The sequence below is a fragment of the Lipophrys pholis genome (assembly GCF_963383615.2).
Source record: "Lipophrys pholis genome assembly, chromosome: 3".
Taxonomy (NCBI): Eukaryota; Metazoa; Chordata; class Actinopteri; order Blenniiformes; family Blenniidae; genus Lipophrys; species Lipophrys pholis.
The window spans coordinates 13,674,384-13,699,764 of record NC_137627.1 but is presented as its reverse complement, the minus strand read 5'-3'; the positions used below and the strand labels follow the sequence as shown (position 1 = coordinate 13,699,764).

Here is a 25,381-nt window from a genome sequence, read left to right as displayed (position 1 = left end):
ATTAAATGTCTCATTATTTAAAAATGCACGTAATGTCATAAATGTACTGTTCCCTTAGCTCTACCAGCCTTTTCAAGCTGAAATGCATGCAGTGTACTCTTATCGACAGTGTGAAGAAAACTGAAATGACACATAATTCACCATCACTTATTTACTTAACTCGTACTTTCAGCACTGAAACCTCCAAACGCCCACAACAGCAAACGTAGAGATAAGACGTTGACAATATGTTTGCCTAAGAAGTAATTGTGCCAGCTTATTAGATTATTTTAATTAAAAAAATTGCTAATAATGTTAAAATAAACATGCAATAACTATGACAAACATTGGATGAATTAATGTCGCACAGCCAGAGCGGTTGGTTGTCTGGTAACAAGGAAATATCTATAAATATAAAATAATCCTGAGATTTAAAAAGTTTCATTTAAACATGGTTTAAAAAACAGAGAAATTTCTAGACTTTTTTGAATGGCAGGAAATAGCATCGGTTAAATGAAACAGGAGGAGCAACGCTCACAGATCTATGATGTCATCCTATGGAGTAAATGTTTTACTGTAAGCAGTAAACCTCGCCCCGCGCACGCACACACACACACACACATGCACACGCGCACACGCGCACACGCGCACACACGCACACACGCACACACGCACACACGCACACACGCACACACGCACACACACACACACACACACACACACACACACACACACACACACACACACACACACACAAACACACAAACACCATTATGTTAGGAGAGATAGAGTAGTAACTCATGAATAGTCATTCACCATACACAGTGGCTACAAACCCAGAGTGTTTCCTGTTACTGATCAGAGTGTTTGAAATAGCTTCATAAAAAGGATCGCCGAGTTTATTGCAAGACTATATGGATGAATCATCCAAACAAAATAGTGAACTTCCCCCAGTCCAAGGACCAGAAGCTTATTTCCCCTTCCATCCCCGTTATATTCCAGTCACAGCAATTACAGGTGAAGCAAAGTAGCACAGATAACTTTCTCCCTAACCACATCCTCCAGGTTTTTCCGTGGATCCCAGTAGGTTCTGAAGCCAGAGGGGATGTAAAATCCATCAAGCATCTTTTCTCTGGCCAAAGGTTTCCTCCCAACTGGTTATGCCTTGAATACTGCCTCAGGGAGGCATCCAGGGAAGCATCCTAACTAGATATCTGAAGCGACTCAACACATCGACGTGAAGGAGGTCTTGAGGCATCTGGGAAATATTTATGCTCAGGACCATATGACATCCGTGACACAGGATTTCATAATGCAGAAAGCCCAGTGTAGGTCAATCAAAATTTAAATCGAGCTCGCGAAAAATAACCCGGCTTAAAAATAAGTTAAAGACAGGAGATTAAGTCTTAACTGTCTGTAATTTTTGTCATAAAATGTAAATGGGATTGAATCCCGATGCTGTGTTGAAGCCTCCGATACACGTGCTAACTGATTTTCACAATTTCTCACAATCAGACAACAAAACAACAAAGAATGGTATCGATTATAGGATGAGCTTAAACAACTTTGCACAAGTTCTCCAACTCACATGCTTTGACTCACAACGTGGAGTATATGTTGGCTGAATGCCAGATTTCATAATGTTTTTGACATTAAAAGCTGTTTGGATCCATAATATTGATGAGCTTAAAACTTCACATGCTGGAACATGCTTTGCTTTTTGTGAGAGACCGGCATTTGGATAAATTATGAGCAACTGATTCAAAGTAATGCCGTTTTTGATGCATCATTTCTTAATTTCTTCATGGCAAACGTTAGAGCCCATGTCGGCTTTGGCTGTGGAAACGTTGCACCTTATAACTGTGGTCTGGCATTTGATACAATAAAAAAAGAATTTACAATCAGTCAATATATTGATCTGCAGTTACAACCCATGCTGCCATAACTCTAATGAAAGACCTTGTGGGTTTTCGGAATTAGAAACTGATAAATGAGACAAATGACGTGACCATGAGGTAATGCGAGATTCACGACCACCTAAAAACTCGTTGGGGCACGGATCTCTACAGAGGCCACTTGGCATTTGACAAAACTGGTGCTGAGTGAAGGTTATGCAACTTTTAGCAGGGGCTGACCGTTCTCACCTCTGGTTGAATTTTTACAATATGTTTGGTGTTGAGATTGACAGGTTGGAGAGCGGCAGGAAGTCATTTGCATAAATAAATAAGGACATCCTGAGCAAATTCACTGTTACCATGGTGATGCTAGGAGATTGGGAGGCCACATTTGGCCAATGTTTAAACTGCTTGGAGGGGAAACTAGACAGGTGACGGTGCGCGCACACACACACACACACACACACACACACACACACACACACACACACACACACACACACACACACACACACACGAACAAGCGTGCTATTCACACACATGCCTATACAGTATCTATACAGTTAATGTAAATGTGTATGCAAATGAAATTGTGTTCACACCAGCTTCAAAGATTGTGAGATCAATTAACGACAAAACTTCAAAGAAAGGCTCTTGGCTCTTTGCTGAGGAAATTTCCCCTCACGCTAAAAGCGTCCTCACAATGCAGCACTTTTTACCCCACTATCACATATACATGGGCCACATTAGCGGTTTGATTTCTAACAGCTGTTTGTGTCCTCACTCCTTTAATGTTCTGCTTTTGTTTGTTTGTGATGCAGTAAAGAGTGGAGGCTCATCACATGCACCACACTAAAGGACACCGCCCTCTTCCCCTAATCCCCGATACACACATCAAAAAGACCAGAGAAAGGGCAGACAGTGATCAGATGTGCCTGTGAGAAAACTTAGCCACGGGAGGTCGACAGAGCCTCTGCTGGAATACTTAAAGCGCTTATCCAATGTCAAGAAATACACAACAAAATATCACAAGTCACATTTGAAAACATGGCCTAACATCTCTCGGTTTTCACCGTGAGATCTTGGTCTGGGAAATATTGACTGGGAATCGATCGAGCCCTGCAGCGAGAAGCCTGCCCAAAGAGCAAACTCTGTGGAGATGACGACAATGTGTCTGTGATTGGTATTCAACACTGCCGAACCGAAATGGCACATCTCAATTTGAGACTGAAACCAGTTCAGCTGTTGGTTTAAGATTTCACTAGCAGCTGACACAGAACTCCCCAACAATAGTTTTTTTTACCCTTGTGATGCTTTGTCAAATATGCAATTACCTCTTACTCACACCAGAAGCAGCCACGTCTTGTGATCTGTGGTGACCCGAGACAATGCTCATGCTTCTACAAGATGCGAAGCAGAGCATTTCAGAGAAGCATCCCAAAAGCAGTTGGGCGCTCCACTCATCAGACCGATTTGATGGAAGCCACATCGAGCTGCACAAGGAGGAGATGAGCCAGACAGGAAGTTCCACACAAAGAGCAGAGTGAATCCGGCCATCTTTAGAATTAATATTTCATGATGATGGCAGCTTGTTTTCCGCTCCATTAATTAAAGAAAGCCACCAGTTAAAGACACCAAAGTACAATGTTCAAGGAATTCAAGCTCACCAAATCCTCTGCTTGTGAAATGAACTAAATGAAATATATTCAAATATACATCTGATCGTGATTAGACAAATACTATTCATGTGATGTGCTAATATGTTCAAATGTCAGCTTGTTTTTTGTTGTTTGATGTTCGGACATTTCTTTTTTTATTGAATTGATTTGGTAAAGTTTAGCAAAGAGATTGTAATCACATTATATCTGTAGTCTGGAAGTATTTTACTATTTAGACTCAAGCATGCCAATATGTCATGTGACAGGATGCTCTCACCCTCAACAGAAAGCAATCCTTCTTAAACAGCTAGAGAGCTTTTCATTATTACTCCCTTTTATTGAACTCCTCCTTCAACTGTTAATACACTGTTAGAGGTGATGAGCATCCTGCCTCCCCGTTAGTGCACAGACTAATGAGACAAACAACAGCGAGCTGCCACAGCGCAAACTTTATGATATCAGGGAGGTGCCTCCAGTTTAACAGCCATTGACCGCCTAATCAGTCCTTTCTACTTGGCCTCCTTATGATCGATGGAGGGATGACTAATCCGCTGATGGTCTTTACTGAAGCTGAATAACATGCATGAGATTGGGGCTTTTTAGAAACAGAGCTCATATAAAGTTTTATTCCTTCCAAACGTTTTTGTTAAATAGTTTTATAAACTTTGATGACCAAAAAAGAGAATGGAACATTCACACGGGCCTACTGCCCGCCATGTGAGATAAAACTCCTCTATTGCTGCTCCCAGCTTCCTCTTTACATATGCACACTTGAGATTTTATTCCGCAGCCTCGACTCACTCTCCTCTCAGAGAATGGCCGTTTGCGCTTCTCCCTTAGCTTTTCTCAACGCCGTGCATACTGTAAACACAGCAGGGATGCTGTCAGGGGAAGATTATAATGCCTCTGATCTGGTTAATGGACAGTAATTGTAGATGGCTGATGAACAGAGGGGAGGAGAGGGGCGAGGAGTGATGGAGCATTGGATAAAGGGAGGATTTACATTGCGGCGGGGAGGTTTGCTATCTGTGCAGGTCAGAATAGAAGATCAACTCCCAGCTCTTCCTTTCCCTTACGCTGCCCTCTGCTCCTCTTGAAACTGCTCCTCTCTCCTCCAGGGATCTCATTATGGCAGACTCATTGGCCATGAAGACTGAGCCTATCTGCCTATGTGATGGACTAAAGAGGAGGACGAACCCTATGTGTAAGAGGAAGGGAGCAGATGGGTGTGAAAAAGCAGACCGAAAGTGATAGAGGAAGGAAGAATACAGGGAGATTTTAAAAAAAGGGAGGCTGCAGAACAGGAAAAGAGAGCATATGAGATAACTGCAGGTATGTGTGAAGAAAGGAGTGTGCTGAAATAGAACAGTCGAGCATATAGTCGAAGGTACCAGAGTGTTATCACTGCTGCAGATGGTTGGGGGATGCTTCCAGCAGATTGATGCTGTGTTGTGTTTATAGTCACTTTATGTGTGTATAAGTGTCACATCCATGTCTGCATGCAGCCATATGCGAGCATGCATTCAGCTATATGCTTGTTTAGTTTAAGTAATGTCAGCTAAATGGCATGTTTTCTAGATAAATAACCAATTAGAAGCTCGTGGGGGGTTTGAAGTGAGCAACAGCATCCAATCAAATCCCCATACACCAGCTGTAAACCATCGCTTTCATTGAAATGCTGCACACAGCCTGCTGTAAATATCCAATCAAGTGATTCAAGACCCTGGGCTCACCAAAACAACACTGGATGTAAAAATTAAACGAGAGGGCTCCCTCTTCACCCCCATGTTCCCCACGCTGTTCCCCTGTGTCCCCATCAAGATCTATCATGCCATCTCCTCCTTTTTCATTTGTCAGCTCCTCTCCATTTGGTGTAACGGCTTTCATTGATTTGTTTTAGAGGGGTCATAAGGTGCCCTTAATGTGTCGCTGAAGATTGTTGGTGAGTTTATTTTTGAGTACATGAGCCTGATGTTGCCATGTAAGGTCCACAGATGTAATAGCTAACATTAATCTAGGAAGAGGACACCGAAAAAGACAAAGAGGAAAAAGGTATTAGACAACCTGACACACATACCTGCAGTTGTACATGCACTCAATATCACATCTACAAAAAAAATAAAAAATAGGGAACTTTAATGCAGAGTTATTATCCTAATAATCCCTCCGAAATCCACCGCACCTTATCTTCGTTCCATCACCTCCTCCTTTCAACTTTTTATCCATCCATCTTTCTTTCTTCCTCCGCCTCCTGGAGACATTAGCCCTCTCTTATACTCATTTTCCTTTTCTGCCATATAGTTATGATGAATCTCTATCATATTTTCCCAGTGGGCTTTCACAAAATCAATGGCTATTTTGGAGCTTCACTTGCCAGTGTACTGTGAGCCTGTGTGCACGTGGGATTTTGCGGCAGTGTGTAAGCAGATATCCAGATGCCGAAACCTCTCAAATGAAAGCTGTTGTCTCAAATAATAAGTGAAGGTGTGATCAAGCTGGAACAACTCGTCTGTAATGAAAAACACTGCAAGGGGTATAATTACTGCTGCTTGAGTGTACTTGTTGTACTTAATTTGCTGTACAGGTAAGTTATTAGTTGCTTTGTCGCTGTTCCTGCAAAGTTTTCTGCTCAGTCACGGCACTTGCAGCTTGACGTGATACCAGACCACGAAACGTCAAAGCAATTCTTTGAAGCAAGAGGTCAGAGAGAGAACACGTTTCTCTAATACCACCTGCTGACCAGCGGCTTTGCCAGAGAATATGACTATTGTTGCAGACCACCTCTCAAAAGAACATTAACCACAGCTTTTGTCATGCTGATTGCATCAAATATAGATATAATGAAGTGTTTATAGTTCAGTTGACTGAAGAGTTAAATACTGTACGTAAAACAGACAGTTTTCTTACAATATTGTGGAAAGAAAACATAAACAGTGGCTGTTTTAATGTAGATCAGAAAATTGACAGAGCCACACAACAGCCATTGTGGAGGATATATGTTTGTGTCATGAACGGGCAAATTGGTTTAACTGTAAAGAAAAGTCTGTAATAAACATGAAACACAAAAACAAATACAAGAATTTGTTGTCCATTCTAAAACTCCTAAAAAAAAGACACCTAAAGTGCACCAGAAAATAGACTAAGTTAAATGAAGTATAATATGAGGCTGTGTAGCTGAAACAAACAAAAACCTTGTATTCTAGTTGGATCTACAATATCCAGTAAAGTTGAGTTTAATCATGATGAATTTTAACATTAGTATGTGTGAGTACAAGTCTGTGTGTGCACCAGAAGAGAATATTCCTATGGAGTTTATCTTTTGCAGAAGCAATCACATTTTCTTCCCTAACGGATACAAATACGAGAGTTAGTGTCTCGCTGGAAACCAGCTGAGCCGGGGCCTGTTTTGACAGTAAATAAGCTAATAGGCAAATGTCATGTCTATTAAATGAGTTAAACCCGATCGATGTCAGCTCTGGTGCAGAGGTGTATAAATTCATTTCAAATGAGACAGCAACTGACACCAATAAAACATTTGTTAGCATCTGTCTGCAGAAACGGGGGGGCTGGAGTGTGTCAGTGAATGTGTGGGTTAAGTGTGCCTGCACATGCAAAAAGGCAGTGGGAGGGAGAACGAGGGATGACATGGAGCAAGCATGAAAAAGAGAGATTATGGGGGGGGGGGGGGGGGGGGGGGGGCTGAGGTGGATCCATGTATGAAGCCGTCACTTTGCCTCGTGAGATTCTTGGCGGTATGAGATGAGAGAAAGATCTCCCACACAGCCTGCAGAAATGCTTACACTGACACTTTCCCTCCGCCCGGGCCCCAGAAAATGTGCAGGGAAAAAGTGCAACACGTCATAGAGCTAGGAACAGATCAATGTCCACAAACAGTGCTGGCAAACAAGCAGCCGTGGACAGACTCATTTTATACAACCGAAGCAAAGGAGATGCTCGGTCTTCTTTTTTTTTTTTACTCTTTTATCTTTCTTCTCCTGACAATCCTGCTCATCTATAAATTATCCGTCACTTAAATCACTTAATTCGTGATCAGGCAGCCCACCAGCAGTATTGGTTTTTCTTTGCACTGACAGGCCCAGCACTAAAGCATTTAATCGTCATCCATATTCTAAAAGTTCTGATGACTTTGTCTCTGAGTAAAATCCCAGAAACACATCCCAGAGGACTACGCTCAGATGTGAGTCATGGGGCTCCACAGAAGCAACAAAGTCAGCACATATGGAGATGCACAACAAGAGAGCATAGATTCATAGATAAATGCAGAAAAAACTGGGTGGTCAACAATTTAGGCTTCATTGAAACACATTTTGCCTTCCTGAGTGTCCACAAACACACATCTCTGTGTTCAAATCTGCAACCAACAGAGGCAGAGTACTTAGAAAAATTACTCACATAAAAGTGTTTCTACTTTTGCATAAAATTAATCAAATAAACATAAAGAGTAGGCATACAACAGTAACAAAGTACTTGGATTCAAAGCTACTCAAGTAGTGAATAATTGCTGAAGAATCTTGTTAACATCATTAAATTAGGATTATTCCTATTCTTTAATTGAATTTTCTGTCTGTACGAAGGAGGGATGAATTGTATGAATTAAATTTCTAATCAACCTTGAGTAGCCTTTGAAATGGTTACCGTTTGTAGCGCCGAATATAAATCAGTGGACAATATAAAACACTGATGTGAGTGGCTGCAGCAGAAATTTTATCCCACTCAGTTGAAAAAGTTGATAATGAGATGCTTCTCTTGCAGAGAGTTTATGTGCAGTCAAATGGCTGTGCGACTTTGTTCGATTGGTCACATAAAGTTAGAGGGCCAAAATGTCTCAAGAAGAGTGAAATAATCAGATTCTTTATTGAAGAGCTTTTTTGAATACCAAAAAAATTAAGATTACTTTCATGTATTTCAGTCTAAAGTAAAGGTAACAAGTGGCTGTAAGCCCAGAGTAACAAAGTAAAACTCACATTATTTTCAGAATGAATTGTAGTCATGATGCTTTATAATTACTCTCACAAGTACAGTTCATCCAAAAAGTTACTCAAGTAAATGCAATGGTAACATGTATCTACACACCCCTGGAAACCAATCAATTATTAGTCATTTCCATTTCACCCATATACAGTAAATTTTAGAGAAGCTTTTCACTCACAGATTGGACAAATTTACTGATAAACACAAACTGCTGTTTGAAAGCCAATATGGATTCAGAGCACAAAGATCCCCCTCAATGACATTAATCAAATCAATAGAGGAAATTACCAGCTCCATCGACAAAAAGAAATGTGCAGTAGAAGTTTTGATAGCCCTAAAAAAAAAAGCATTTCACTATCAAAAAAGACATTTTAATCAATAAACTGGAGCGTTACGGTATGAAGGGTGTGGTTTTACAGTGGATGAAAAGCAACAGATAGCAGTTTGTGAAAATGGGAGCTATTCAGTCTTCATGCTTGGACATTGTTTGTGGTGTCCCCCAGGGGTCTGTGTAGAGACCTAAACTATTTATTATTTGTATAAATGACATATGTACAATCTCTGAAATACTTATTTAGTTTTGTTTGCTGACGACACAAACATTTTCTGTACAGGGGAGATCTTGGAACAGCTCAGCGATGAAATCACATCCATCTGCATGGTCGACAATTTAGGCTTGTTAATCGGATACTGTATATGAGGTGTGTGTGTGTGTATGTTTGTTGGTAAGTATGTGTGGGTATACTTAAACATAGATTATATATTTTGTATAACTATATTTTCATGGGCTATTGGACATGTGTATGTGTGTGTGTGTTTTGTGGGGGAGGGGGGGTATTGGTTACGTATATGATTGCACAAAATGTTTGAAATGTGACACGCCTGAAATAAAAGAATAAAAATGTTCTGAAATAAATAAACAAGTGGACCTGTAGAGTTTAACATGGCACTAAGTATACTTCTTCAAACTAAGAATATTTAGTTAATAATAGCAATCGCAGATGATTGAATTACTGGGAGAAACAGGATTTTGTATACGGTTCACAGATATTAGTCTTTGTAGTGAAACATGCTACTGTGATTTAGTCTGAATAGATGCATATTATAGAAAATGAAGCATATATTAAGTAGTGTTTACTAATTACTTTACTGTCATAACCTATGATATAAAAACTCTTGAATAGTCAATTATCAGTTTAGGAAACCTTAAATAAGCACAAAACAAAACAAAACCAAACATCTTAAACACATGCCAGGGTTTAGTGTTGAAGAGAATTTACTTTCAAACCATCTCAATGAGTTGCCCCTTAAAGCTATAAACATGTTAACTATTATGTTGACTGTCAATGCTCCCAGTTGCTTTAGTGGTGGTAAATAGTCAGCTTTGGAGGAATGACACTATGTATGCTGAGGATGGGTTTAAAGTCAGTTTAATTTGTTTCTAGTGCTGTCTGCCTGTGTATGTACTTGTATATATATCCATGCAAAGGCAGTATGAAGCCTTATTACATCTACTACAGTAAATCACATCTTTATGCTTCTCCCAGATGGCATTTACAGACTGAAGACAGAAGGCTTTTGTTGAATGCTTGTTAATTGATCATATACACATTTCCAAAACACTTTTTTGTGTGTAACCCATTTCTGATGAATACTTGATGTCTTTTATTATGTTCATCAACTATCTTATGGATAAAAAGTCTGGCCAGACATCAAACTTAGCAGGTTTTTCTAGGCATGCAGCCACAACATGATATTGAGGGTAGTACTCTTTTATCTTTGTTTACTTTACAGAAAAAACGATGGTGTCTTAATTAGTAAACTTTGAACTTTCTGGTAGAAGGATCTTTCAACAAAAATAAATAAATAAATAAATAAACTAAATATATATATATATATATATAAAACTTTCAGATTTCAAAGTTCACTAATCTCTGCAAGAAGGGCAAAAAGCTATTTAAATATCAAACAGTTCATTGTAAATTAAAAAAAATATATTTCGTATTCTATTCCTATCAAGAAGCAACAGTGCTGTGATGTTTCAATGCTCACTGGTGATTTGGCTAAAGAATCATCGACACTCTCACCTACACAGCCGGTCCTGCAGGTCAGACAACATCAAGCAGCTAACAGTGCGTCCTGAAGAGTCAAACCTATTGCTTTACTATCCGTGCAGAAAGCACGACCAGGGTAGGGCATGTCGGGGGCCTGCTCCCCCAGTGCATTAATATTACATTTGGGTCGAGCGTTTCAGCATGCTCAAGACTTTAATTTCTTGAAATGCAACTGCAATATCTGCTGGACGCTGATGCAAACGCGGTTGGTTTCTGGGAGGTATCATTGTAAGAGCGTAAGAAGGAAAAAAAAACCTGGAGTGTCTTCTCTATGCATGTGTGTGTACCTTCAATATCGGAGTCCCATGAATTATGCATGAAGTATGTTTGAACCCCCCCTACAGGCCACAACCAAGGTCCTTCTCTCGAGCTCACATGAGCCAACATAAACACAAAAACAAGACACATGCACATAGACACACATGGATATAGTGTGGCATCCGAGCCCTACACTGATGAATGCCTGTCCTTCAGAGAATGCGCAAGCTTCAGGAGAGTGATGGACTCTGAATGAGGACAGAAGAAGAGCGCGAGACAGAAAAATGGAGGTGCTGAGAGGCAGTGAGAGGTAAAAAGTGCAGCTCGGAGTGTAGTGTGTCTCGGGCTACAGTGGGAAGGTACTCGAGTGGCAAATGTCCGTACTTGTCCGGTATTGCTCTTTCGGTAATATCGTTTTTTTTTAATAACAGCAGTTTTCTAATTAGTAATGCTTTTTACTGCTGTGTAAGAAGCAACAAACTCTTTCAACCAGAACAAATAACCCCCAAAACAAAGCAAACACATACAGTGAAAGGGTCTCCCCAGGATGCTGTCCCATCTGTTTACTAAGGGATACTTTTTTTCCCCCAGTAACGCTGCCTTTAAAAGAGAGTGGAAAAAAACACAACCCACACACATACATACTAGGGAGTAGAGAGAAATGACATCATTTTTTTTTTTTCTTCTATGCTGAATCTCAGCAGAGCGTGGGCAGCCGTGCACGGGTAGCTGGTGTGTGTGTGTGTGTGTGTGTGTGTGTGTCTGTGTATACTGCGAGAGCCGACACAGACCGGGAAACCAGCACGGTAGACTGTCTGTTTGTTCCTGTGTGTTCGTGTCTGTCACTTAGAACTGGAGGCGATCTAAAGGCATCTTTTATTGCGTCTCCTTAAGTCTGCCTCAGCTTCTCCTGCCCAACTTTGTTTGTTCCTTTCTTCTTCTCCTCTCGCTGTTCATCTCCTGCTCATACAGTTATTTTTTTCTTTTTCTTTTTTTCTGTGGCTTTTGTTTGGCTGCCATGCCCTGTGAGCACTGTTTAATTCTTCCCTGTGTGTTCCCCCGGGACCAAGAAGGGGTGAGGAGGGGGACGGTGGGGGGGGGGTTGAGAGTGGGGAGGACAAGGGCAGAGACACTTCATTAATCAATCAACCAGCTTTGAAAATTTACCTAATTAACAGCTAATTACAGATCTGGGCACAATGCCAGCTGGCATCCCATCCACCTCCACCAATACGACCCCTGTGGTCCCCCAAATGACACTAGAGGTAAACACCCCTCCCTCATACTCTGCTTTTCTCTCCTTTATTAGTCTATCCATTCACGCAGCCACTCACCCATTCCTTTTTCATTCTCTGCAGCAACAGATTGCAGCTGATTACTCAGACAAGACAGTGGATAAGATGTTTACATCTCCCACCGCTTGGCTCGTGATCAAGTTGCACCATATGGTCGCTTGTTTGACTTTCTTTTTTTTTTTTTTTTTTTGCAGTCTTACCGGAGAAATATTGATGGTCATGTCAGGGTCCTGGAGGTTTTCTTTAGGCATGGTCTTATCCCAGTGATGGTTGATACGAGTCTTGTCTTGTACCTGCCAGTCCTCTCTACGGGACACGCTGGCACGCCAGGCACGCTGGATTCTGGGAACACAAGATGACAAAACACACATCTGTGACATCGATTTGTCACTTTCTTCCTAGAATTGTAGTTTTTCAACCTGGGGCCTGGGACCCATTTGGCTTTGCGTGTGTCGAGGCCTTCAAAAATTTATAAACTATGCAAAACCGTAAGAAGGTATTTTTAAAATCTAGAGCACGCCTGGAAAGCTGCCTTTCGCTTTAGAAGAGAATGGGTGTATTCACCAGTGAAGTCACTGTTATGTTAGATGGTGCTACTGGTCTAGAAAATGAAAACATATATATATATATATATATATATATATATGTACATATTTTTGTGTATTCACAACCTTGGGTCTTACATTACTGTGTGACCCTCTGGACCTGGTCATCTTTCCTTAAGGCAACATGAAAGAGCATTTCTATCTGCTCTGAGGGTCACTGGTAAGATTTAGGCACTGACACTGCTTGACTAGGTGTGTTGAAAAGTCAATCGGTTAAAATTAAATAGTAGAATAATCTTTGGGATGTTTAGATTCAAAGGTTCTCGGATTCAGTCAATATGCAGTGCTTCTTTCTTCTGCTAACTCGAGGTCTCTGGAGATTCCTGCTCACCTGGGCCATTGCGGAAGTTTGTACAATCAAGCAAACGGAAAGTGTTTACTATTTTACTTCCTCAATAAAAGAAACAAACACAAAAAATGGATGACAGCTATGTAGGACCGTGTCCAAAAACGTCTTCAAAGCTCCCAGTTGATTGGAGTACAGGTCATAAGACCTCCACCCACCTGGTAAGCTGATGTAACGTTGCAGAAACCTCAAATATATTTTATCCAAAGATGCTTTCCATCAAATCCTGACTGTTACCGAATAGCACACCTAAGAAAACCAAAGTCCCTTCACTCTAATTTTTTATTCATTTGATTGCATTTAATTGCATAATTGAAGTTGTTGGTTTTCAAGAGATTACAAACACGTTTGGAGGAACTTTGATAAATATTTTTTTAAATATTATTAATTTTGATCAGATAAAGTTAATATAGTGCAATGTTTTGCTCACTATAGGATATATTGCTGACAGATATCACAATATTCTGCAATACAATTTCAAATGTATTTATTTCAGACAAATTACAGTTATGACTACCTTATGCAACTGAAAATAATTTTAATAACTGTTAAGGTGTCTTTTAAAGAACTTAATTCATCATTAAAATTCAGATTATAGCGTAAAAAAACCCAATACCTGCTTATTCGAGGGCTCGTTTTAAGTCAAATAAAGACGTGATGAGCGTGATGTCAGTGTACCATACCACGGCCATGCTCTCCTTCTGACTCAACTTCTCATTCTCAAACCTCTTTTTCTATCACATTTTTTTCCACTTTATGCGTTGCCTTTGAATCCTGCTCACCCTGTTTGATGACCTCTCCCAGCCTATCTCCCCTCGGCTCCAACCTCAAGAGCCAGCTCTCACTTTCCACTCCCTTTCATCCCTGTAGTCACCCCGACACCAGGGTCCAGGATGGAGTGCAGGATCAATTACCCAATGGAGAAGTACATTCACCTCCAGTGGAGCAGAGAGAGACAGCTGAGCCAAATGGAACAAATTGAATTAAGCCATAACTCCCAGCTCCAAAACCAATACCACACCACCCCCCCTTCCTTCGTCCATCCCTATTTTCTCCACTTTTATCCCCTTTGCTCTTCCTATTGCTCCAGCCTCCGCCTCACCATGCTTTCCGTTCCACTGCCGTTTCGATGAGTTTGTCTTGACACTTTTTTTTTTTTCTCTCAGTCTCACCTTTCTATACCCCAATCAAGTTAACTTCACACAGAACCTGCTTCCTTTTCCTGCAGTCGTGACTTTCAAGGAAGTGATAGCCTGAGGCCAGAGCTGTCTTTCCACATTGTGCCAATATAAGAGTGGACCATGTTTAACTAAAACAGTGTTAGAGGGAAGTCTACCAGGAATCATGCACTTAAAAGAGTGCACTCTGACCTTTGAGCCCAAGAATTGAATGAGAGCCATACATAAATGGAGCTCTCCCACACAACAAGAACAATTTGCTTTTGAGGTCACATTTATTGTGTTTGCCGCTCGGTATGAAAACGACTCGTGAAGTAGAAATGAGACACAGTCATTTTGTAAACGCAATCACACACAAATAAGCCTCAGGTCACACTCACACAATAGCCTTTATCTCCAGACGCCGTTGTTGCTCACGGTGACGGGGACTATTGTCATCCTTCTCTTCGCTCCTACTCAGGGAGCTTCTGTCACACAAAAAACAAGGCAGGTAAACACGACTGTCAAGTCCAAAACGACAAAGCGCACATTTGATGACACAATGCCGTTTGTAACCTATTTACAGAGTGACAGGTTTATATTTCAGAAAACGTTGCTAACCCTCTTAACATTATAATTACCATCTATTCAGGCATTTAGGAAATGTTAATATTTCATTGCTGCAGAATTGCAAAAAAGTGAATTGAGTGAGTGCTTTTGCAATTTTTTTTTCCAAGATAACTCGGAAGAACTAGAAGATCTTCAGAATTACAAACAAATTGATGACATCTTGTCTTATTGAGTGATTGTGCAGGAGACGTTCTGGGGGCCTCTGTAATATATAGCTCCACATGTCATGTTTCTGGTAGATCTAAAACATTTAATATATCATAAATGGCAGCTATTGTTATGATTAGCATGCATGCCGAATCTTTTCAGCATTGACAGCATAGGAGTATGAGGGTTAAGGAAAGTGAAGCGAAAAGGGTCTATACATCACATCATATCCCGAAAATATATGTTTTACTGTAAAAGTTGGAACATTTCTGTTTATTTACCTTTCCACCTTTTGCACTGCTTGCACGCCGCTGTGGTTGCAGTAGCGATGACACCTCTTCATTTCTTCCTGCACAGAGAAAACAGACGTTTTTTTTTAAATTCCAACATATAATAAGGACAACTTCACCTCAGTGTACTCTGCCTCCGCCCATAGCCAACTGGAATAGTCTCCCGCGCCTCACAACCTTGAGTTAAATGAGCTAAATGTGATATATAATTAACATCGCATATCCTAATAGATTTTCTACAAACATTTTCAGCTTTCAACTGACAAATACCAAAGATTGACATAAGAGTAATTGATTTTCGATATGATACAAACAGAATCTCCTGCAGTTTGCATAATTACTTCACCACGCAAGCATTCTCCCTAACGATTCTTAGTGCTGAAGGTGCCTGTGATCTGTCCATTAACCCCACAAAGGCAGAACATCTGGTTTTGTTCATAGGTACATTTATAGTCTGATGTGTAGGAAAAGGTATGGCTGATAAATATTTACAGGTCTGACACCAGGAAACTTCAGCGTCAAATATCACATAGCTATTTTCAAAACAACAGTCCTCCATCTGTTGTGTTGATTTAGCCGGATAACAAGATGTTTGTGTTTACAAGAGGACACTGCCCTTGTTAGATCTACTGAATTCTCTTGCATTAAGAACCATGATCCTCGTATACTGGTGAAAACGGCACTAAACAGAGCATTAGATTCCTGCAGCGTGACTCTTTTGGCTGTTATGTCACAGAGACACCCGCCCTCTGCTCACCGAGTTGTTTCCATCTGTTGCTTCTTGCACTTTTGACCTTTTATCAATCTTTTTTTTTAGTCTGAGTGAACATGAGCAGTTCAGACATGTGACATTCAAATGGATCCATAATGTACAGAGGATCAGTAAATTAAACATCTATCCATCCATCTTTGATACAATTGCAACCAACTTAGGGTTTGAGGAGTTTGATCCCATTTCTGCAAGGAGTGACTGACAAAAATCCATTTTAAAAAAGTTGCTTTAACTTTGTTTACAAATATTTTGTCTCCATCAGACTTTTTGCCATAAAAAAGCAAACCTAAAAAAATATCAGAACATTTTTGTGTTCAAATTCCCCAAAGACTAGAGTTGTTTACCCGTTGCAACACAAAAATCATCCAACAAACTTAAATCAGATTGATATCAGGTCAATATTTCAGTATGTGCCTGTGTTGGTGAACATGTGAGCTTCCACAGTCTGAATGTTCATAACCGGACGATGCTGTTTTACCACATTAGTTCTCCTGTTCTGAATGTTCTTGCTTTTCCACTAAACAAGGCCAGTGTGGATTAAGTGTCCGGGATGCCAGGCAAGAGGCCAACGAAGGCTCAAAAAATAACTGTATCGACAAGTGTTGCGCAATGTTAAATGATAAGCACAAGCAGATGTTTACGCCGAAAGAGCCATCCATGAAAAATGAGAATAAGAGAGTTTGATTTATTAGTGATAGCGTGGGAAGTTTGAAAAAAGAGGATTTTAGGCTGAAATATACATTTGGCGTCGGGGTTGGTGTTGAAATTCTAATGACTGATAATCAGAAATGACTAATATGTTGCTGACTTATCTTGGTATATGGCAAAATTCAACTTTAAAATTAGCAATATGATTAAAGCAGGAAAAGTCTCCGCTTAAAATTGGTTAGTATTCCTTTGATCATAAAAAACAAACCTGCAACACTTGCAACATATACTGTATAGCACGTGTCCCTTTTTTGCAGCAGCTATAATTTTTTCAGCTTTTCTAACCAAATTCTTTTGTGTATTTACAACCACTTGTAATTTCTTGGGTCTGTTTACGAGATAAAGTGCAGTGAAGTTGAATAAGAAATGCCAAGGGAGCGTTATAAACGTCGCTGATGAGAGGAAGAAGAACACTTTACTTGCAGCCTATAGGGTGATCTATTAGATCAATAGTTGAATACATGATTGCAAAAAGTCCGGGTTATTAACAGATCCTGTTCTGCAGGGCTGCAAACAACATAATCGCATCATTTTCAATATCAAAATAAGGGCAATCAATAGACTGAGAGGCGAAGGTAGACTGTAATAAGCATTATCTTTCTGAAAAATGAGAGGCGGATAGAAAAGAGGAAGGAAGAGGAGAGAAAACTACGGCGCACAGCTGAGGGACTGCTTTCCTTTAATTGATGAGTTATTAAAATTGTAATTTTTCAGAGTTCCAGTTCCATCGCAGAGATCGATGGCAGGCTGAGCTGAATGTCCCCGCCAAAGCTTGCACGCACAGACAAACACGTATTGTCCCACAAAGAGTGGCCAGGCCTTTGTACCCTTCAGCCTGGTGTGGTCTATCCAATGAAGTCCACACACACACACACACACACACCCTAGCGCATTTGTGCACCTGCATGCGTGCAGTCACACATAAATACCAATACGCATCAATGTGCTCTCCGATGATGTGACTGCAGCCCAGTGAGGCACTGAAACATCTGCATTAGACTATTGGATGCTTAGCTGTTGCTTGACCAGCTGCTCAACTCAAGGAAACGACCAATCAGGAGAGCTTTACCAGTGGAGATGCTCATTAATCGTCCCATCGGAAATCAATTTACATGCGCAGTGCGTCCAAGGGGTAATATGGAAGTCAACATTTACTCTTTTGCCTGAGTACCAGAAGGAGTCTTCTGAGAGATGGAGGTGTTACTGATGAGTCTGTGTGATTACACAATTTAAAAGGTTATTTTCTCGCAGTCGAAACAGAAAACCTTTAAATCCCAACTGAGTTAGTAAGAAGAAACAGGAGAAAATTTTTTTAAAAAGTCTAAGATATTCAGGTTTGTGTGCACACCTGGCATAAAATTCCAAATGATAAAATGTTATTGACTGAGGCTGCGGAGCGAGAATATTTTATACTGATCAGATAACAACCCGTAGAGATGTGTATATTTATGGTGATGAGCTAATGCAGCCGTCACTTCAGGGCTAAATCAGGTGTAGTGGAATGACCTATAAGGAGCAGATAAGATATATTAAAATCAACGAGACTTGCATCATGCACAGATGAGGGCAATTTCATATCTACAATTAGGCCGTTAATAATAATAGAAATAAGCATTTCTTCTGGAGCACACAAGCCGTATATACACGAACCAAAAGAGATAGGTCCTTAAGCAGACTTATTTAAAATAAGACAAATTTAGGCTGCAAAAAAGATTATTCGTTATTCAACCTTTTGACTTTTTCTAAATATTTATTCCTCAAATCTGCAAGTGCAAGAAGCCATTTATTGGCAATCACTGTGATTCGATGACTGATTTATTATCACAACTAGTTGTGTAGTAATTGTTCTACAGGATGGCTTAACTTGAGAAAGTGATTCCTGTCCACAAAATGGATAAGAATCCTTAAAAACTACCATGCATTTTTCAATGATGGTGCAGTGAAGGATAATGGGGAAAAATTGAGGTGCACAATGAGGGATGCAAGAGCTTCTCAATAAGGAAAGAGAAGTGGGCACAAGATAACTGAAAATGAGAAAGATGAAGATATCTCAAGAAGTGTGGAGGTGGGTGGGGTGTGACGAGTGGAGATGAAGGAGGTGTGAGGGCGAGAAAATGATCATACAGTCTATCAAAATGCAAAATGGAGCTCTTGGGACAATTCCCCTGCTACTATTAACCAGTATAGAGCTGCTCTGGTTAACATATGGTGTGGAAGGGAGTGTGAGGACACACACACATGCCTATCATCAATGAGGAGGCTTCTTTCAGCGATCAAAGACTAAGCTCACTCTCTGGATCCAAACCAGCCTCACAAGACATGGTAAAGGGATAAGATGGAAAGCACTACACAGCCCGTGTGTGTGTGTGTGTGTGTGTGTGTGTGTGTGTGTGTGTGTGTGTGTGTGTGTGTGTGTGTGTGTGTGTGTGTGTGTGTGTGTGTGCATGAATGGGTTGAAAGAGTTACGGTGCATTTAAATGGTCCGTTTCATTTTTTTATTTTCTTCAGCGTCGACGTGGACCACAACCACATACACACCCACAAGAAGCCGCATATAATTCTTCATCATATGACCGTGGCGGGCCAAAAGACACCTATCTGTCAGCGAGCAGGCTCATCTTGCTCCTGTGCAGGTTATTACGACTCAATCGTGGAGCGTTTGAGTGAGCCAGCGCAAACAGCACTCAGCACAGCCCCGTCCCATTGGGGGAGATACGATAATGCACTTCTGAAATATGACACCCTTCCCTGGCGTCACACTCCCACTATGTACATGATACATCCCTCTATATTTTACAGAGCACCACATCTGCGTCTCCCACGGCTTGTGTCGGTGTGCCGGTGCTGCCCTTTAATACGACGCTGGGTGTAAATGGTCCTCGGGTTTGTTGTATTTCTCCCCCTGTGGAGCACAAACTTGAATTCATTAGGTGGCCGGTGCACTGGGACAGTTTTCTTATTGTTCGGTGAATTAGGAGCAACAAGGGGCTTTCTGCCTAATACTGATAAATGATTAGAAACTTCCAGCTGCAAGTGCTGTGTCAACAGTTCCACCCGTATTATACTGTATATTTCACGCTTAACCCCATTAAATGGGGCCCCTTTGGCATGCTGTTTAAATAAACTCTCTGTAAAATGGTTAACAACACGGGTCCCAGGCCATAAAACTCAGCTGTCCCATTGATTATGGGGTAATAGCTGGATAGATTAATGTGCTTCTCAGGGGGGTTCCCGCCTCGGCAATGAATCTGACTCATTCACACAAACAGAGCAAGTGGGAAAGCCTCAATAACCAATAACTTGCATTTCACTATTTCACATATCAATTACTGATTCGTATTTCAGCCCAGACTCGTCCTATTTCTGCAGTCACAAATGTAAATGACAATCGAGGCACGAGGCAGGTCAGAGGGAAACAGATCGGAGGAAACGTGGAGTCAAAACGAGAAAGTTCACAAGAACACGCAGTGAGCAAGACAATCGGCGAGGACGTGTGAGCGTGCACGAGCGAGTGTGTGCGACGGGGCTGGTGCGCCATCGTAATATATTGCAGAGTAAGTCGAAAGCAGTGATGGAACAGTGCTTTCAGATCTCGCAGGCTCAATATCCCCAGCTGCCGATAATGCGCAACACTACATCACTGTCATTAAATATTCAGGAGCTCACTACACCCAGGTGAACTTGTGCACCTACACTCGTCCAAGCATGCCAAAGAGACACCACATACTTATTTTGAAAGGCAACAGAAGTCAAATTGATTTGCAATGCGAAGTCAGTTACAACAATAGCTCACATCGAATGTACTGTGAGTTGCAAAATGTACAGTGCATGAAACCCTCTGAGCTGGAAGGGAGGCCCGCCACCTATGCCATTACTATTTCTGGCTGAAAATGAAGTAATCTATAACAGAGACCACAAAAAAAAAAAAAAAAAAAAAAAAGTATTAACGAGACCTTTTCAGTAGCTGCCACGACAAAAATCATCAAGTGGCCTCAGGCCAACATAAAAAAGCAATTTCCTAAACCAAATTGAATTCAGCCAATTGTGCCATTTGAATGGGCGAATAAATAAAGGAAGAACATTTCAGGGCAGTTTGGAGGTGAAAGGTGGGAAGCAGATGTTTCACTGTTCATGTTTTGCAGCTTTTGTTTTTGTCTCCTGCAATTAGTGAATTGTAACCTAAATTTTAAAAAAAAATGTGGGGGGGGGGGTGAAAAGTTGATAAAGATTTGCAAAAAGATAAGTGTGAAAATTAGTGTCTCTCTCTTTAGGAGACCTCTGCTTCAGACTTTAACGCAAGGCTTACAAAAAAAAAAAGCTCAGAAAGTGAATTACATCATTACAAGAAGCCTCTCACCCCCCCCCCCCCCCCCCCCCCCCCCCCTCCTAAAAAAGAAATGGAAAGAGAGTCAAGCATCAGCTATAGAGTTATATATATATATATATATATATATATATATATATAACTATATATATATGCAGACATAACGTCGTGGGCGGTAATGACATCACTTCTGAGGGACCGGGTCTCACCTGGTTGTTAATACGCAGAGCAAGGTGCGTCCTATCCCGAGACGCGCTGCGCAGCCTCCCCTCCTCTCCCTGGTACACGCTCCTGGAAGGACATCACCCAACTTACAACACATCGCAAAAATTCAAGCTTTTAGAATGTGTGCAGCCTGTAGCTTGCTGCTGCTGCTGCTGCTGCTGCTACTGCTGCTTCTTGCATGTCTGCAGGATGTTATCACTCATCACAGCGTGTCGAAGCGGCTCCGGACTGAGGCTGCAAGCGTTCATCCGAAATCAAACACGGCTGCCCCGCAATTGTGCGTTAATAATACAATTCAATTACATTTTTTTTTTTTTTTAAATGAGTAGTCGCCGGGTACGATACGAACCTGTATGTTCCGTTTCTCAGCATGTCGAGGTCGGTCTTCGCAGCCAGACAGAGATGAAGTGAAGACTTTGAGAGGGGAGCAGCCGGAGAAATACACCAGACTTGGACAATTCTGGCAGCCAATGGGATGCGGAGCGCACGCGCCTTCTTTTATACCCCCCCCCCCCCCCCCCACACACACACACACACACACACACACACACACTGAGAGAGAGACAAGTGCACGTGTCGACGGCGTCATCTAACTCAGACTTAATCTCGACGTTAATTATCCCGCACGCGGCCTCTCTCGGGAAAACGACATAAACTGCGATCGTATCAAAACCTATTGTTGTGCAAAGCTTTCAGAAATATCTCTGCGCCGGTTTATTTAATCACACATATGAAGTTAATTGGTTTACAAAGGTGTTTAGAGGAGAATAAATAAATACATAAAGCACATGCGATTCGCACAGTTCCATCCTCTCGTCTTCCAAGTTAACATAACTTTGATTTTCTGCCTCAATCACCTGGAAACCATACTGTGCCTCTTTGCAAGTCAAATTAATTATGACTGCGGGCTATTTGTTCAATTGTGTGTTTTATTAAAGCTCATATGTGGGTTATTACTGCCTGAAATGATTCAGTAGTTTCAACACAGTATCATGATTTTATTATTTTATTTTTTTTTTAGCATATTCCACTCTGTGATATTCACTAATAATTGTAAAAAAATAAAAAAAACTCCCATTTTCAACATTACATCAAAATTATTGTGACGTTAAACATATATCCCAAATCTGGTTCTTCAGTGTGAGTAACTCAACAGAATCTTCTACAGGATGCAAAACAATTGAATAAACATCTGTAATAGTGTTGAGGAACCAAACATCATTCTTATAAAGCTGTTGAAAACCTCTCGGTCGGTCCACATAAAAGTAGGGACATTGCCTTTCAACCAAAGTGGACTTTTCAAAATATGGAGATCTTTGAAATCTGTCCTGGATCTACAGGATCAGTGTGGTTCAGCGTGGCTGCAGACGAGAGTTGTATGATACGGCCTTGGGAACAGCACAATAGGCAGTAGTGACTACACACTCCAGCTGCACATCAACTTATTACAACTCTCCAAATATACACACAGTATACGCCGGTTGAGAGAGAGACGCTGGAGACAGCAAGAGAGATGGAGCTTGCCGAGATGGCTACCTGCGATAGCCAGCAGGAAGGCTGTATTGCAATGGAGCGCACAAAATGGTAGGACTGGTGTATAATATATATGAACCGCAAAGGCCTGCGAGTCGAAAATAAAGACTGTAAACATTGGACTGGCTGGTGTGTGTATGTGCTGGACGGACCCATAGGAGTAACAACAAAAACACAACATTCATATTTAAATTAGTATTCTTTCCTTTATTTCAGTCTGGTTTATACATTCAAAAATGTGCGTAGGTTATACTTGAACACATTTCAACAGCTGTTTTTTTTTATTTTATTTTTTAAGTTCTGGCTTCCAGTGTATATAAGCGATAAAGATCTGCATCACTTTATTAGTAGGAGTTGTTATAATGTCACTGTACTGCATGGCCAGGGTTGCAGAAATTGTCAATAAATGATCATATCTGGAGAAAATATGTTTGTTTTTTCTCTCGAACTGCCCGTAATCTGGTTAGCGTGGTCACAGTGGCGACATAGAGAGTTTAACGTTTTGTCAGGTGGCGCACAGTCTAAAAAAATTGACAACTGTGTAGATCAGGGGTGTCAAAACTAAGGCCCGTGGGCCAAAACCGGCCGGCAAGAGGCTCTAATCCAGCCTGCCAAACCACCATGCAGATTGGAAAAATTTCAGAAAACAGATTTTGTTTTATTTATATAATTTCCTAAAAGTGGTGCAACACAACACAGTCATGAGCTGAGAAAACATGAGGCTGACATGAAAGGTAGCAGACGAGCATTAACCTTAAAAACCATGATGTCAGGGGGAGTTTGTAAGGTATCGCTTAAAATTAGCTTCATGTTGAGATTGTAGTTATTTTCAGCAGTAATTGTTTGACTTTGTGAAAATATTGACATTTTCAGCACCATATACTCTGCGCCACAACAAAGAAAAACTGTCAAGTTTAAATTGAAAGGTGGTTATGGCACTATTTTACTGCTTCGGCCCATTCAAGATGAAATGGGGCTTTAGGTGGCTCCTGAACTAGAATGTGTTTGACACTCCTGGTCCAGAGCTCAATAGTAAATAATTTATCAATAATCAAGTCAAAGTTTATTTCCATTCATTAATAGGAGTATTATTGAAAATGTATTTGTGTCAGTCATGAGTCAGATGCAAAGGGGTAGGATAAAATAAGTTTGGGACTTCTTTCCGATCATGTGAACACAGATGATCTTTTCTACATTTGTTTCATTTATTTTGATGTTTTTCTTTCGTTCACTTTTTTTTTTTTACATGTTCAAAATAAATAAAGTTGTCATTTTTTTGTATCACTTTTGGGAAGACCCCAAAGTCTAACTCTCGGTACTCCCTGTACACCCCATCTTAAATCTCTGAGAACCCAGTCAGTGAGTTACCTCGCTCTGCAACCACAGTTATGATATGGGAGAGCTGAGGCTTTTTGGTGGAATCATAAAAATATATATATATATATATTTTTTTTTTTTTGCAGTATAACATTTCTCAGCTGTGTCATTCTATTGGTACTGCACACCTCAGGCCTAAAAACTTTTCATTTGCAAGCTGACCAGCATAATTAAGATACGTTTTGCATCGTTTTTGACAACAGACTTGCTAATCCCTTTCCTTAATTTCTCCACTGGGTACTGTTTCAGGTTGAAGACGTTTTATAGGTCCAGGCCAGTGCATGAATTTACCCCGTGTACTCACTATTTTATGCATTTGTGTTTGCCGCTTGTTCTGTGCCAGATCACCGTGTAGTTACGCGTAATAGTCTTCATACCAGGAAGATCATCATCTGAGCGCAACCACGATCGCCTTCAAACTAGTGGTTTAAGCTGCTGTGCAAATCCTCTGCTTTACTTTGAGGGGCTCTGATCGGCAGTGCCAGGAGCTCCCGTTCTTGTCGAGGGGGAGTAAGGAGGAGAGAGTGCGACCCAGCATGCGTCTGCAGGATGAAGACAGCACAAACAGGGTCGGGAGAATAGAGCCCATTCATCAGATAATTACTTCTACTACAGGCTTCAGTGAGTCCCATCACTGGAGAGCAGTAAACACAAGTCAACTGCCTTCACTGTGTGCAAGACGTATTTACTAATTTAATCACACACGTCAGGAAAGTGTATTTGATAATTTAACATCCGGCAAGTCAAAAAAAAAAAAAAAAAACGTCCCCGCTTAATATTACATTTCATCAAATTGCAGTATGTTCTAGTAGCTTGTTGTAACATAAAAAAATCCTGACAGGAAAAGCTAACATGAGGGAGAAAAATGCCAGAACTGGAACTGATGATTACAATTAACAAAAGCTCAGACATAAGGTTTCAGCATGTGAGGGAATTGGTGCCCCCTGTTGTTTGACGGAGATCAAGTCTTCATACTGCATCCATTCATCACAAAGCAGGAGGGCAACTTCATAGACCTCCTAGTTACAAAAGCACAAACATATGGAGGGAAATACCCCGAACAGTCAATTCATGTG

The 25,381-nt window shown here is 40.8% G+C and overlaps 1 protein-coding gene across 1 annotated transcript in view; it reads right to left on the bottom strand.

Annotated features, from left to right (window-relative positions):
* The window catches only part of schip1 (schwannomin interacting protein 1), a gene marked incomplete at its 5' end in the record, with an annotated part of 221,830 nt that extends 200,063 nt beyond the window's left edge, over positions 1-21,767 (bottom strand). The window contains 5 exons of the mRNA XM_080460055.1: positions 12,392-12,533; positions 14,701-14,787; positions 15,358-15,425; positions 21,380-21,461; positions 21,745-21,767. Of these exons, the coding sequence (XP_080316181.1) occupies positions 12,392-12,533; positions 14,701-14,787; positions 15,358-15,425; positions 21,380-21,461; positions 21,745-21,767 (402 nt within the window). The remainder of the gene's footprint in view (positions 1-12,391; positions 12,534-14,700; positions 14,788-15,357; positions 15,426-21,379; positions 21,462-21,744) is intronic.
* Positions 21,768-25,381: the final 3,614 nt, after the last annotated feature.